We start from the raw sequence: 17,289 nt of genomic DNA, 5'->3' as shown, positions 1-17,289 counted from the left end.
GTGTGTATGTGAGTGTTTCAGAGATCTGAGAGTCACGCATGAGTGCTCACCTCAAAACGCTGGGAGCTGACTTTCTTGCCTTTCTTCATCCAGGTGATTCTGGGTTTGGGCTCCCCGGCGGCCTGGCACACAAACGATGCAACCCCCCCTGAGATGCCTGTCTGGTCCTCTGGGGATTTGATGAAACTTGGCAAGCCTGAGAGTCGGAGCAAGAGGGGCAGAGGGAGATGCAAAGTGATAAGAAACGGGAGGGGAAGAGGCAACGGAGGGCAGAGGGGAGGGGGAGGGATGAAGGTGATGTTAGTGCCAGTCACATCGGCATGTAAAACTTACTTATCTATGGGTATCACTTTCTCCACACAAAAAGCAACAATGAGAAAAACCCACACTGGTATTGTTGCTGTGCACACCTGCAGCTCAGTCATGGGAGAAACATTCTGTCTTTGTGTGCCTGCCTGTCACTGTATCATGTTGAATTTCTCACCCCAGCTTTGACACACTGTTTGAAAGAGAGCAAAGTTTGTCGCCCGCAGACAATGAAGTTGCAGCTCTAGCTATTGAACATGAGGGGCTGCATTAAACTCAATGGAAAAAAAAGTGTAAAGCGGATAAAATCCAGCTCTTCCACAAAAAGTAAAAATATCACAAAGAACGAAGAGAAAGAGGCTGGTAAATTAGACACGTGGGGAGTTTACCAGGTTAGATAGCGCTCAAATATAAATTTTTGGTTTAAAACTGGTTGGCACGTCCTAAAATCCAAACAAGGCTACAATTATGGTGTGATCCTGTAACCTCTCTTTGACTTCTTAGATAATGTGTGTTTACGGCAACACAGGGGACTACCATGGAGAACACACACAAACGTGATTCCCATGTTTGCCTTTAGGGTGTTTTTACCGAGTACCACACCCAACGTCATTATGCGTAGGACAATGAAGTGTGTGTTTCAGCGCCAGCTCATCTAAGTTGACATGATGCTACAATGAGCACACCTTGGCTGCACGCTATAGCCGCCATGCTAGATGCTTTATTTACAGCATCAGACGCGCTTAATACGAGTCTGGCTTCAACAATGTGACACCACGTAGTTATTACCAGCTCCGTTCAGCTCCTGTTTCATCTCCAGAGTCATTAAAGAGGGAGGTGGGGAACACCGAAACCGTGGGGACACGCACAAAGGGGTGAATCATTATGCTGTGTACACAGAGGAGACGCCAGCCTTTCCTCTCTGAGCACACGCTGGGGAAAATCCAGCAATGGCTGCCACCATTCTTTTCTTTTTTATGTCTTCTAATATAACACTGGTGGAAGAAGGTGGCGTGGGTGGGGGTCAGCATCTAGTTAGCATAGCACTATACCTCTTTCTGATATAGATAGGGCCTTTAGTGAGCACATTCTCAACCTCTGCCCTCACTTGGCTAGAGAGAAAGAGAGGTGGTGCTGTCTGTCCTTGCTTGAGGACGACTCTGCATAGGGGCTTTCTTCAAGCAATAGAGCAGCATACAACAAAAGAGGTTCTGCGAGCAGGCAGGCTGTGACATGTGCGAACACACATAGTACTTTGATGTGAGGTGGCTATACAGACACGAACACAGTTAGATGGTGGGACAGAGGTACTAGCTGAAATATGAGATGTTTAATGTCGCCCCTGAAGAAAAACACACCATCCATGTAGCATAATCCATGGCATTCTTTAAATGCAAAGTATGTAATTTCTGCTGCTAGGGGTCTCTCAATCAAAACAAAACAGAAGATGTAAGTAGCGTGGGGTTATGGGAGTTGTTGTCTTCATTGTTAAACAACCACCATTGCAGATGGAAGTCTGTTGGTGTGACTCAGGCACAAATGCTCATGGACAAGGTTTGATTTCAAGTATCTATTATCAGTCTACTTGTTTAGTAATAATTAGTATTGGCCCTGTAAAATACATATGGAACCATTTGGGATAACTTGAGTGCACACTCAAGAAAATATACAACAAAGATCTAGTTGTGTTTTGATGCAGAGATTTACATACTATATCTTTAAGATACATACATACAGATACATACAGATAATAAAAGTGCAGTAAGACAGAAGGTAATACCAAAACAGCTCCGTACACTCAAGATAGGAAACACTAAAAGATAGCATCTCTTCAGTGTATTAAAAAGTAAAACGCAAAAATCAAGTTGAGATCATTTATTCTTGTAATGATGAATTTTATGACCTGTTTTTCTTGAAGTACTTATCCATCAAATAACTGTCAAATTAGCAAAAGAGATTAAAGCTAACATGCTCCTTTGTTCGAAAAACAATCACGATAAGATGACAATGACAAACAAATCCCTGGCGCTTTACATAACTGATAGGCTGAAGTACACTGTGGCGCAGTGTAGTGTGTGAGTAGGCAGTTATGTGTGCAGTTGGCAATACGCAGTAAACCAAACACATCCATCCATCTGTGACCCGTGACCCCTTCATAGTACCTAAACCCACCTGACATTTAAATGATATTTTCGTCCTGGTACTCCTACGGACAAGATTTAGACTGCACCAGCACTCTGATAAATCCTCTTCTATAGCGTCAGAATGTAGCTGTGACATGCATGCAGGCAGCAGCAGGGTGCTTTGCTAATGATTCGAACCTGATAAGCTCTTAAGAGCGTCTGAGAATGCATTTGTGCATGCATGGCTGGTGAGTTGGAATCCTCAGGAACTGATTATCTCCATTTTGACTTCCAAGAGTTCCTACTAACATCTGTCCACAGCAGTTCTGTTGAAGCTGATGTGAGGGGATTTTCACTTTGTGGTTAAGATGGAGGATCAGGCAGCATTAAATAGTTCCCTGCACATGCTTCAAATTACAGGATGTAAGCTCATGTATTGCCACAAACATTTAAGTGAGGAACTACTGGATCTTGGAAATCATAAGGATTTTTCGGGATAAGTGGAAGAAAAGGGTAAACTGGCCCTCACTGAGCTTTTTCCTGTACTAATCCTCTTAAACAAGCTTCTCCTGAATCTTGATAGTTAACCTATGACTCAGAGGCGAAACCATGGCAAATTCCGAGCTGTCCATCGCTAATCCAGATCTCATCAAGCATCAAATAACAAAATCTGGACAGGGTTAATAGTGGTCCCTAACAAACTTCAACGAAAGGGCAGAAGCATTTATTTTTGGACTAAGACTCTGCTGAGTTCCTCCATCATGGCGCTACCACTGGCTGCTGAGGATATCAAACTGTTGGGTTTGTCACTTCTTTTCTTAAAGAGACAAAATCCACACTACAACCTTTTTTCTCTGCCTGTGTCCCATTTTCGTTGCTGTCAGGCACTTGTCACATGAAAACAATGGCAAGGACGAGGTGGAAAACACATAAGCCTACCTATGCAAATCCTTCACTCAGCCAGTGACTGCAAGCTTTGAGCTGCACTTCTTCTAAGCTTTGATACATCACACTCAAAACTCCTATTTTGACACACACAGCTTTAACCCATGTGCTCTTGAAACTGCCACAGCTGTCAGGCCCAGTACAGACTGCGAGGTGCCAGCCTTTCAGGGTTGAAATCGACTTGTGAAGGCCTCATTTGCCACCTTTAGTTTACTCACACTTACCAAATTGATACATTGCTCTAATTACTGACGCTATCGTGTAAACACTAGAAGTGGGTTACCAAAATCAAAGCAGACACACATCTGAACAACAAGTCAATCGTTCAATCTACTGGTTATAATTAGCAAATTAATGCACAAGAAAGATCAAAAAGTGATCTACATGCAAAACAGTGTTGCTGTACACAAACACAGTACGGTGTGTGAAAAAAAAACACATTTGTTGCTAGTGGAACAAAAGGGCTTTCATGTTACAATTAACAAATAATGAACACATGAGTTATCTAAGATAAAAAAAAAAACAACACAAAAGAGTGGAAACCCTAAATTTTACAAGTCTTATTTTGTGGGACTAACAAGGTGTTTCTTGTTTGCTTTCACATATCTTCACAGACAACCTGAAAAATGATAGGATTGTTAGGGAAATGAATGCAAACACTTTCAACGCTGAATGTTCAAAGGCATAATCTAGGAGTAGGTATTGGTAGAATTCTTGATAACTGCCATTTATGCTGTAGCGGGTTCACAAATCAGATGTATTATCCTTAAAAGGATGCATCACCCCGTGGACTTAAAACTTAAATTTGAGGGGAGGTTACTGACAAATCTGCATAGATCCCTGGTTGAGACAGTACAGACTGAAGGCTGCTGATTGCTTTGCGTGTGGGGGATTAAACAGCTTCTCTCAGTTAACCTAATGCCTGCAGCAGTATTTGTGTGGTCTGAGGTCATTGGAGAGATAAAAGGTCCAGGGGGTTCCCCAAGTCCGGTTATTGCTACAGGTGTTTTATTTTTCACTAGACAGATTTCAAAGTGTTGGGAACACCCATCAGTGTAGAGTTAACAGTAAAAGTCTTTAAAAGCCAGGATAATATGGAAGGGGTGTACTAAATTATTCATTCATATACACATTTCCCCTGTTCTAACCCACTCAAAGCAGTGTTACTGTAAAGTATGTTTCCTAAGCTGCCATACAGTTTTCAGGGTCCTCAGAGCAAAGCTTGTAATAAATGCAGAGACAGCGGGGAGAGTCGTGTAAATGGCACTTGTGTGGCTAACAATTAGTGTATTCCCAAGCCTGCCAGAGTGCCCAATGAGAGCTACTCTGTGGTGTAGAGTATCAGGGATCGATACACACAAGGCAGAGAGAATACCATTAATTCTTATTAATAATGGATTAGCAAGTTATCATTTTCATGAGGCAACACTTAGTGGAAATTTGTCTGATGGCATCAGCACGGGTTGTTTTAATGGAACACTTCCATTAAGGCCTTTTCGGGCCATTAGCAGGCAACTTGTTTGCAATTAATTCCATATAAAGCTGCCTCCCCTGCAAGTTATTTACCCCGATAAAGTCAACTGCACTTCAGGCTGTTTGTTTAAACCAATAAACTTCATGTTTGCTATCTACACCTCTCTTTTGTCGCTGAAAATCAAGGGGCATTATGTTCTTCTATTTTAAATGGCACATGAACAGAGCACATGAATCAAGCACAGTTTTGTCATCATCATCTCCCCATAGTCGATGTATTTCAGGTCAACATGACTTATTTTTATCATCTGGTTTTAAAATTTTAATTTGCATTTTGTCACATTGAGTTCACTCCACTTGTTCTTGCTGAGTCGTTCACACAATTTCATATACGCCCCTAACTGTGAACTGGCTAAACAGATACTTAGTAAAGTAAATGAGACACATTGGAAAGTTTTAAGCTATCTTAAATGAGAATAAATATCTTTAAAACACATCACAGCTAGGACCTACAAAGGCTGAGTGAGCTTACTTTTCCACATGTCTGAACAGGCTTTTGCTGGATGGTCTTGTTTGGGTGCACTATCCACTCCTTCTCATTGACAGTCAGTTCACACTGCATTCACTCCCGATAACACAGAAAACTTTTATGAGAATGATAGTGTGGTGGTCAAAGATTGATGGAGCTTTATAAGCTTTATCAGAACTTCTGTGAAATCACATGAGCAATATGATTCATCATCACTGGGATAGTGTACTTAAAGGCAAAACGTCTAAACCTATAGAAGAAAAAAAGAATAACATCAAACTTTCAATGCCCTCGTGGACCACGTAGACAGGCTTTCAATCAGGCCTTCCAGCCCTCAGTGAATTATTCAAGAAAGCGGAGAAGAACAAGAACCCTAAGTGCAATTACCCTTCACTTCTCTCTTCCCAGTGTGAGCAACATTAATGTAATAGCTTTCATCTTCTCGAGCCGATTATGAACGAGGGAGGCATCTCTCTAGCCCATTCCCTCTTTCTCTCTTCTGGTCTGTCAGTCAATAAATGACATTTTGGGGAAAAATAACCCACACACACATTGTGCTTTGGTGACCAATGCCTGAAGTGGGTATTTAAAAACAACTGCTTAAAAACATGCGAGGAAAAATGCTTCATTGTGTAGTTTTTGATTGTGAGGATGTGGGTGTTCCGGGTATCACACGATTTAGAGTCTGATGTTTTATATTACCTGTGGTATTTCAACGGGTGCCCAAACTGAATCCAGTCAAAGATGACTCACTATTGTGGCTTCTTTTAACCCACCTGCTTCCTTAAGGGAAAGTTTTAACAGACATTAGATAAAGGTAGACATTTCACTATGATGTATTTGCTATAATTGCTTAACATAAAACTACTTCTGTTGCACGAGGAAAACTATAAACTTCATGCTCTTTCATTGACAATTAGAAGTTAAACCAGCCTGGGAAACAGACAAATCTGCCAGGATCAAGTTCTATGTGCTCTGACTGATATATTTGGTCCCCTTCCCGTTCAGACAGATTTCCTTGAGACTTGTTCCAGTGCAAATAAAATGTGTCCGGCCAATCACAACTGTTTATCTAATATGGGGCAGGATTTATATGATGACTGTCACTGGTCCAGATTTGAAAAGTCACACATCAAAAGTTTTGCTTCTCTGACTGGTTGAAGGTCTATCTGGTCCGGCCAGCAATTCAAAAGGCTCACAAAACAGTCAAACTAGCTATTACTGATTAAATATTAATCAACATTCTGTTATAGCATACTAAAGCGCGACGGATATTCGATATTTGGGGCCAATTCCTATACTGATAATAGGTAGTAATAATATCAGCCAACCGATTATCAATCAGGCTCTTCTCCAAATAATCTTTTTCAGAAACACATTTTCGTGTAAAGTTTAGTTGTAATTTGAGAAAGTTTGTGATCAAGCCAAGAACTATGTCACTCAGCGCTGCATCACTCATTTTGTTATTCTGATTAGTTGGAGGCCTATCCAACTACGTCCAGAAGCATTCTGGTCAGTGCCTGTTGGACATCACAAATGAACTGAGAGGGACAAGACTATTAGGCATTTGGGAATTAGTCTGACGATGCTAGGCTAATGTTTTACAGTTTCTACTTCTCACTCCTAACATCCATCATTTCTTGCTAGATGGGGAATCACCATATCATTATTTAAAAAACAACAATGACTGATGTATGGCTTGGCACACAGTATGGACAATGCAAATCTAAAATGCAAACTCAATGATTCAAATGAACAACCTCTTTGTGAAGTATGCGGCTCTTGCCAACAAGACAAGCCTGCTAATGTGTCGGCTGAACTGCACAGCTCATCTGCATAACCCTGGGGCTACATCACCTCCGATGTTCATTTAGTTCACTTGATAAAATGTTCTCATTTGAGCTGTCATGAAACTAAGTGTTTTTCCATTCTGAAGCTGTGAAGGACGACTGACTGCTGCATTTAAAGGCATGTGTGGGTGGGTAGAAGAGTGTCAACCCGGGGACACACGCATGCAAAACAAAATGCGAAGAGGGAATAGAACATTTTGAATGCAGCTTGAATATGTAATAAAGTATACAGCATGGCACCTTTGTAATGGAAATACAAACTACTCTATGAATTTGCTCCGAGAATACAAAAAAGAGATATGGGCAACTGATGGAGGGCTTTGTTAATGCTGCTGGGTAAAGTCCAATGGTCACCTTGGCTCAGACCCTAACATTAATAGACCACTGTGGGGAAAATGTTAAGTGTGTTAAGTGATCCCAGGAGGAGTTGGGTTGGTGGCTCTGCTGCTGTGATGGCTTCTTGTTTCTTCAGAGATTCCATTTTGGGGTTGGCTTCATCATCCATCACCATGCACCCCCTTGCGACCTCACTAACCTCATTAATTTGCTTCCCCTAGATTAGCCCTCCTCAGAGACCTCAAAGATTTCCTACCATTGTTCTCATCGCCTCACCCACACGGCCCTGAGGTCTTAAGTAATTTGACTCTCCACTAGCCAAAATTGAGGGAAAAATTAAATTATGTCACTGGAGGGACGTGGAACAACAAAGAGATTCTGGCTTTACATGTGCTTACTGGCTCTTTTTTCGCTTCCCTCATGATTTAGCATCTTTGAAAAGCTAAGGTGACCATTTACCCATGAAATAGTTCCCACTTGAGATCCAGCCATGTTTTATGCTGCTCCATGTCCACAGGCTGTTTGGGATGAGTTAAATGCCTTTAAATGCACCTTGGAGGATGCTCCAAAAGTAAACAATACACAGGTGTGTGGCAATATGCCTGTGAGCTACTTGATTTTGTCCTATTTAAAGCCTGCTATCTTGAATTTCTCCAATCTCAGAGTCTGATCAATGATTAGGAGGATGTGACAAAAAAGCTGTATGAGCTTTCTTTAATACTTTGAATAGTTCCCATATAATATCACTCAACACAAATTAAATTCACATCAACTCTTTAGCATACGCGTAATTATTTTCAATCAAAGTAGCCTAAGATTAAGTGAGAATGTAATAAGCAGCAAGTACGAAAGAACAGGGAGGAATAGATGTGTTCCGTTTTCAATAAAGCCATTGCTATGAAAACAGAATAAAAATGTCTTTCTCCCTCTGCCCTTTTCTGGAAGGACACTGGCAATTCTTGTCATCCTGTGGCATTGCCGAATCCGGGACACAACAGCGGGTTTGGGTGACTGCCTCTGGCCCTGTTATTGAGCTCCCTAATTAAACTATTAATCTCACATCATTAACCTCTGATGACCCTACCCTCCCTCCATTCTGACATTGCTGCACTGGCTTATGAAAACAACGTCCTATCGTATTGCCATAACCTCTAAATTGCGTTTCTCCAATATTCTATTTTGCAAATGTTTTTCTCACGTATATTGCCTTTTTTCAGAGTGCATTTTCTACTGTTTAGTTTTCCCTCCACCTCAGACTCTCTCTCACTGTGCCTGTCTGTATGATGTGTGTGGACCACAGCTGTGTGCTAACTGCATTACTCTCCAAGTGGCTCTCCAAGGTGGATATGGTTACTTTTAATTAAAAAAGAATCAATTTCTATCCCTGTCACTTTTTGAGCTGGGTGACCATATGGACACTTAAAAATACAATCCAATTTCGAGCCCCTCAGCCCCCCGTCTGGCCACCCCTCTGAAAACCACTTTGGCACTTCCGTCACATTGGTCCATTGGAGAAACTGCCAAATCAATCTATGGAGCTTGTTTTATAGGTTAATTTCAAACCGTTTTTCATCTCAAAATTTGGGTAAAATATGCTAGATCACCGCCTATTTGGGGATGTTTTTTTGTCTGAAGCCAAGGGTTTATGTAGCATAGCAGCCCTGTGGGAAACCTCTCAGTAGTCTAGCCATCGGACAACAAAGAAACACAATGGCTTAGAATTTTTTAATAGAGCTGACACACTACAATGCATCTATTAGCTGTATGTAGGGGAACAAAAATAAGACATTAAAAGGTTGTGGCATGAGACATTGGTTTGTGTCACATTTAACTTATTAAGCTAATTATGGTGCCATTGTAATCTTTCTGCCACTGGGAGTGAAAAAAGCAGGCGCGGGTACAAAGGCCTCAGCGGTCTCGCTGCGCAACACATGAAAATCCACCTAAGATTATAACATGAGAAGCACAAGAGGAGACACATACATCAAAAGCTTATTAAAGCCAATGAAATAACTCACAATGACAGCACTACAAAAAGATAACCATTATATTTAAGTGCTGGGCATGTGTGACTTTGAGGCTGACCTTGTGGGCCAGTGGCCTATTGTGTACAAGGAGGCTGTATAGGGAGCTGGTTGATTAGGCTGCACTCCCCAGGGATCGATGGGACGTCTGCGATCAGCACTCAGAGTAATCACACTGTATTGTGTGCCTAGTCAATGACGGCATAAGATGGATGATGTCACAGAGCAATAACACTGATAGTGTTGGGGGAGGATTTCTTGTACTTATTTGTGCGTCTAAATAATGATGAATTGTACCATCTTGAGTATCATGCCAAACAAACAGTATGACAACAACCTTGGAAATGTAGCCATCCTGAACAAGCCAACAATGCACTATAAACAAAATGTTTTTTTTTATGTAAAGAGAACTGGGCAATATCTATATAAAAAACATGAAGATATGTTTAGGTGATAGCCTGTTACACAATTTATATGATCATATTTTGAATTATTTTAAGTACATTTTTCAACAAATACTTAAATATAAATATTGCAACATTGAAGAGATAAAGATTGTTACTTTCATAAAAGATTACTCAGTGAGATTTTCATAAATAATCCTTAGTAATGTGGATGTAAGTGGGCAAAGTCAAGTATTACAACAAGTGGGCCAGTCTGGCAAGTTCAGAAAATTACATCTTTTAACTGTGATGCAGCCTTTAACTCCAGGAAAACGCTTATCACGATATTACGATATCCAAAATCTAAGGCAATATTAAGTCTTATATCACAAGAACAGTGTAAAATTCATTGCCCAGCCTCAAGAGAAAGGCCAAACACTGGTCACATGCCCGCTGAACATTTTCAAGGGGGAGACAAGGACACCAGACTGAACCCATGTAATCAGAAACAGGCACCCGCCCATAATATCTGTCTGGTGTCTGCCCTGTAATACAGGAAATCCAAACCAGAACTATCAAGTTCACATAACTAAGTTGCATACAAATTACAGGCATCAACTGCACACAACCCTGCCATTAGTGGTAGGTGTTATTTTTGCCCCCCAACTGTCTTATTTTAATTCTATGTCTGTTTGCTTTACAGTCTGGGTAATAGCAGGTCTGGGCCTTTTTCCATGTGTGCTTACATTAAAGCACAACCATACACAACCTCGGAGCAGAACCAGGCTTATCTATAAGTGATTTTCTGTTTCATCTTTCTTTGAAACTGATATGCCATCTTTTCTCAAGTTACTTATTCATGTGTCAGTGTTTGGGTGTATCTTGAATTAAACACTTGTACCAGCTTGACCACAGCAGAGTATATTTGCCTGTTAATTAAAATGCTTGGCTCTGTGTTTTTATCCGTAAATGATATGATTACCAAAATTAGATACGAATACAACCTTGCTGTCGTGGACAAAGAGAGGCAAGGAATAAGAAGACAAGAAAACTCTGTTTACAAAAGAAGAGATACTGAAGAACTTTGTCCACATCAACCCATTGTTCAGTGATTGAACACAGTGAAACACAAGCTGGCTCTAGCTGTGTGTGTGTGTGTGTGAAATCTTTAAAAAACTTGTGTTGAATCGAAAAATGGCAAATGGAGACTGTATGACCCAAATACTATAGATACAATCATGACAGGAGATTTCGTGCCTAGTGGCATACAAAATGGTGCATGGTGAAAGCAAGGTTCATAGGGAACCGATCTAAACACCAGAGGTGTTTTTATTCTATTGCCATTACATTTGGCATCACCAATCACTATGTAAGTCAAGTTAAAGCAAAAACATTGTCTATTGCTAGTTTAATATTTACTTTAACATGTAGCTATTTTCACAAAACAGCACATAAGGCAGCACAGTAATAATCAAGGCCCCATCCAAAGTGTGGGCTGCACTGGGCATCTGACAGACTGCACATCAAATAACATCCTGGCACCTTCAATGCCCCTGACATTACCTTTGAAAATTGATGATCTCTAAAAAGCAAATCGAATTAAATCAATTTTGGCATCCCCTTGATGGCAATTAAAATGCAGGCATAGCTGAGCATACAAATCATAACATGACAATAAACATGGTGCACTACCAATAAATAAATTACTGGCATAAAAGATCGTATTTGCTTTTTTAAGCCCCATGTCAATTATTCATCAACTAACAGTTGTCTTGCAGTTTTCTAATATTTTTTCTTTAGACAATTAATCATCAGAAAGTCATATTTTGTTTGGATTCTTAAGCAATTATCAGGATTCAGAGTTTCATATCAGAATGCACTGGAAGAACTATACAAGTTTTGGACTTAACTAAAACTCATGCCACTGTTCTAGGTTTGGCAATGGATTTAGTGTAGTGGGGCACATCATTAAAGTATCACTGTTCCAGTCTAGGTTTGATTTTGCCGGATCACATTACAGGCAGACAGCAAAGACAGTCTTGCCAGACCACAAGAAAAAAGATAGGAGTGCAAAACTTTTCTGCAAGGTCAAGATCACACTGATACTGTGCAAAACTCTGGACACACCGCAAGGGACAAAGATGATCACACAGGGCCGAAAGAGACAAGACAAAGGGTACAGAAAAACAAATCGTACTGGACCTGTGTCTGAAAGGACTGGGCAGTTGGCGTGGGCGTGTGGGGGAATGGGAGGGGTCAGGGTATAATTGAATTACAGTGACCCTTATGACAGCACTATAGGTGAGGTCATGTGTTGAATTAATTCTGTCCCTGAGCCTGTCCTCGACAGGGCAGTGCCTCTTGGCTGCCCCTGAGATCCAAAGCGCAGCAACGGTGACACATCTTTTTCGAGTTGCGTCTTCCAGCCAAAACTGTCATTCAGATTGACAGTCGGTCACAGAGGCCGATGGAGCATCGCTGCATGCAGTGTACTTATTTTTAATGTAGAAGCAAAAGCTCTCTATACTTTGGGATGTGGATCAGGCTAGTTGCTATTTATGTTTTGTGAAATCCACTGAAGACACCAAATGTAAATGGAACCTATATTCTATTTTAAATTAAGCTCTGTAATACACAGCATTACAGCTTGTTCTCTGTGAATATCCACACATTAAACCAAGAGAACATGTTCAAAGGGGCTACATTTGTTCAGATGATCAGTAGATGAGGTAAGGCACCTGATATTACTTCAAAGAACTTGCTGTTTAACGTACCATTGTGAATACTTTTCATCATGAGGGCCCAAATTGCTTTTACTGTCAAAATACTTGAAGCTTAATGAATTAACTGAGCCTAATATATTATCACATTGTTGCAGGACTTCACAGGTGAATGAGGTCACTTACTGTCTGCCATAGAGGAGAACACCATGCAGTTGACTAGAAGCAGGAACAGCAACGCCCCTCTGGGCAGGAGGGGCACTGCCAGGTGAATATTCGGCACCATGTTCCAAGTTGGCACTGCTCCCTCCTCAGTCCCCTGCTAGACACGTCCCACTCTGACAGGATCAAAGACTAACACCTGGGAGAGAAAACACATGCAGAACAGAAGTACAGGAACATTAGTATTCAAACTCGCCACATATTTGCATATATTTGAATGAGCATAATAACACAGTAAAGCAGAAATATCAAACACAAGACAGAACCAAAGGAGATGGAAATGTTGTATACTTGTAAGGATACAACAGCACACAACGCTGGAGATCTTTGGTTGCGATCAACAAAGCACCCAATACCCACAACAAAATCCTGCCCGGGGCAGAGGAAAATACAAGTGAAGCGAATGTAACACGCAAACTATATCAGCAGAGGAGTCCTGGAACAAATGCGGTACATTGCTACAGAGAAATCATGGGAACAAATAGCAAGAACAAAGGGGAGGTCAGGACGCAGGATTAAGCTCCTCAGCTTCTCCCCTCACAATGGGGATCAGTAAAAAACCCAAAGGACCTCCTAAACAGGACTCCCTGAGGACCGCCGCCCACTTAATGTTACCCATTAAGAAATTGAAACTGTGTCTTCCAGATGGGTTCAAATCACACAAAGTGCAGTGATCTCCTAATATGACAACAGGTATGCATAAATAAACATTTAACACACAACAACACCCCAAGGGGGAAGTGGTTGGTCAACAAAGCAGCAGCAGATGTACCACAAATTAACCATAATTAACCAAGCTATAAAACAGAAAGCATTGCTCCATCCTCTTAAGTAGTGGGTGGAGATGCAATGACAAAGGCTGTCCCTCAAATTAAACTGTACGCACTGATTCTCTGTCCTTTTAGGAATTAGATTCTGTGTAGGAAATGACTAAGCCGACTGATAAGATTTAGATATATGACCTTAAATTTGTTACAGCCTGCAGTTTTGATGTCTAATGCTATTATGAACAAAGAAACTGTGTATCCCCATAAACTAAGCTAACTAAATTTCTTATCCCTCTTGCCCATGGCCATCTGTGATGAGTAATCATAATGCTGTAAACCAGACCACAGTATGGTAAGGATAGATATCTCCCTTAAAATGAAAGCAGTATCTCCAGAGGACTTAAGAAAAATGAACAAATATGAGAAAAGTTTTATGAGTTTTAAAGTAACCCTTCTTCTGTCTTCAAGAGCTCCATGACAATGATTCTGTTCAAAGCTTCTAGAAGAGGCCTACTGGAATTGAATTGAAAACTTTCTCAGCTCGTCTGTTCAGTCTCATTGCTGAGTTTATAGTTGGGACTGAACAATACTGATTGCTGATATTTGTGAAAAGAGAAAGAGAGGCTCTCACAATGTAGAATATCTTCAGGCTTGCTGGGTGGCCGGTCAGCTTTAGTCTATTCAGTTGAGCTAAATAAGTTAGAGTGTCAGGAACACAATGCCTCCAGTATCTTGTGGAAAAAAACCCTTTCCATTCTTAAGCCTGTGGAGGTGTTGAGCAGCCCATTACTCATGTGGCTATTTCAATGTGTGGAAACACTGAAAAAAACGCACACACCGGGCACCTCTTTGACCACACTCTTTGTGAAACAAGACCAAGGAAAACACTCTGCCAGGCAGAGATCTTAGCAAAGCAAAATTTCAAGAGTTTCCTTTCTTCATCTGAGCTCTACTTTAACCTCTTTCGACAGCTCTCTCAGCAAAGGAAAAGACGGGCATGGCTGAGTAAAATGATGTGAAGGAATGGTGTTTGTGAGTCACGGTGCCGATGCCTCACCTGGGCACGTTTGCAGACAGGTTTCGTTGATGGCTAGCTCTTCCTCACTATTTGTCACTTATAGGAATGTGCCTCGAGGTGTTCATGTCTGCTAAACCAAATTCTGATGGAAAACACCCTTATATCTAAGGAATTTTCTAAACACCAGTTGTAGCCAAAATCATCTATCATCACTGAAAGTTCAAGCTGTTATCTTATCAAACTTTATACAACACTCCTCCCAGCATAGAGGCTTTTGTGAAATACGGTTAAAATAATCTATAAACCTCTGGGAAAAAAGAAAAATCCCCTTGTGTCTTCACCTTCACTGGTAATGAGACAGCTGCTCATTGTTGTTGTCTTAAGCAGAAGTGCAGAGAAGAAAAAAGATACGCAAATACGCTGCTCAGTGTGCCAAAGAACTGGATCACACCCCCACTCTGCTACCAGAATGAAAGACATTAAGGCCCCATTTTTATTTCAAGTTAATACCCTAAGTTAGCTTTGCAAAATGAGTGTAAGTCACATCAAGTTTGTTGGCTGACAAATTTGTTTTGACACTCATTTTTATGTACCGTTACGTTGGTTCATGTCTGTGGGTAGAGAGTGAGTGAGGCTGATAGAGTTGGCTACTCGCCGTGCTCCAAACCCTTGGCGGTGGAGGGATATCTTTTACAGCAGATGCCAGAGAGAGGCAGATGCTTTTCATCTTCAATGAGACAAATTCCTAGAGCGAGGTTTATTCTTTATTTATATAGCTACTTATTTATCCCCATGCAGCTCGGCACCTCCCAGCTGCACACAAATACTGAAGGACAATCACTTGCCACTATGTGCATTTGTGCTGTGGAGGTAGTGCTGCTGAGAGAAGGGCAGGGCACCTCTGTGGAAACGGTGTCGTGTAAATCTGAGCATGTGGCTCAGCACACAGGAAAAGATTGTTTGCAACTATGTGGGAGAGCGGGGGAAAAACAGTAGGAACACGTAGGGGTGGATGTGTGCCCTTGTGAGATTGTACGTGAATCCTTCTGTCTCGGTAATGATTTAATTCTGTAATAAGTGTAATAAGCCAGGATGAATTCAGGAGCCTAACTGTTTTCCAGCTAGGATGGATTATACACAATAATACAGTCTGAAACTTCAGTGCATAAAAGTATGCCACAACATATAGCAAATTTCTACACATTTCTACATGTAAAGTGTAAAATTCTAGCTCACAAAATTTAGACAGGCTTTAATTACTAGTCAGTTCTGTCAGACAAGAAATCTAGCTTCAATAGCCAGTGTGCCATTAGCACAGTATACAAGTTTATGGAGAACAGAATTTTTTATTGTGCCTATGCAAACACAATTAGCAGATAACAGTCATGAGGCATCCTGATATAAGAAACTAATAGACAAAGTCCAAGATTCTTCAGTTCCCACCACCTCATTATCACTTAGAACACAGACACTAATAGATGAAACACAGGAAAAGCTGTGTTTAATAAATTCAAGCTTCAAGCTTCCTGGGCTGAATAGCTAATGTTTAGACACAGGCATTCATTAGAGCCCAGAACTTTGACATGTAGGTGGTGACTCAGAGGTCTGCAACCCGGCTGAAGACAATTTATGTGCAGCTTTCATTTTTGTGTCCAATTTGTCAAGATGTCAAGATCACGTATCTTATATAGATATAAGAATCTCTAGTGGCAACACTTTATCTCAACACAAAGAAATTGTGAAAGAGAACAGAAGGTCATTAAAGTGATACTGAAGTTGAAATGACCTTAGCCCTGATCGAACAGTCACTCTTCTAGAAAGAAGCTTTGGAGTCTTGAGTGTCTGGGGAGTTCTCAGTTAATGCAGAGCGTGACATATACTGTATATATGCAGCATTATAGGCAGACAGCTAAGAGGTTTAGTGAAGTAATTAACAAGGGAACAATGGGATGTGAACATTTTCAACGGTAAACTGTGGAGGACAAAAGAGCCTTTGAGCTGGGTTCAGCGGGGAGGGGAACCTAACACAAAATACACACCTATCCTGTTTGTTTGTTTGCCACCCACATCAGGTGCCTGTCATTCAAGTTATTACCCCCAGTGTGTGTGGCAAGGGAGTGGCCACCCATACAGAATTAGTAGCCTACAAACAGACAATGTGAGACACACAGCTGCGCTGAGAGTGCGCAGAGGCTGAGTAAACACTACTATTACACTAACTACAGGTAGCATCTCTGCTCTCCATCGTTTCCATCCCTCCTACTCATGTTCTCTCTCTTTCGCCATCTCTGTTTAATGGGTCATCCTGACCACGGGGAGGTGGGACAGCTGAGATATATGGCTAGCAGTGTGGGGAGCTAATCATGGCCGTCTCTGGAGGTGATAAACCCAGACCCAGAGAGGTTTGTGTTGGCGCAGCCTGCAACGGCTCCATAAACACAGTTACAAGCTGCATTTCGACAGCACTGTTTTGGCCCCTGATTAGTTTTCCATGCCCTAGAAGGCTCACCCTCACAAGTCTGTTCTCCTTTTTTACCTCAGCAGTGAACACACAGCTAGGACCCCAAGAGAATTACTGCGAGCTGACGCCGCC

General features: G+C 41.3%; 1 protein-coding gene across 1 annotated transcript in view; it reads right to left on the bottom strand.

Moving 5' to 3' along the window:
• LOC115571956 (receptor-type tyrosine-protein phosphatase F-like) overlaps positions 1 to 17,289 on the bottom strand; it is a 126,796-nt gene that overhangs the window by 96,224 nt on the left and 13,283 nt on the right. Inside the window, 2 exon segments of the mRNA XM_030401646.1 lie at positions 51 to 196; positions 12,876 to 13,050. Coding sequence (XP_030257506.1) covers positions 51 to 196; positions 12,876 to 12,975 — 246 coding nt within the window. The 5' untranslated portion in view covers positions 12,976 to 13,050.

Source organism: Sparus aurata, chromosome 21, assembly GCF_900880675.1.
Source record: "Sparus aurata chromosome 21, fSpaAur1.1, whole genome shotgun sequence".
In the NCBI taxonomy this organism is placed as follows: domain Eukaryota; kingdom Metazoa; phylum Chordata; class Actinopteri; order Spariformes; family Sparidae; genus Sparus; species Sparus aurata.
Note: the sequence above shows the minus strand (reverse complement) of the source record. Positions and strands in the feature narration are given on the sequence as shown.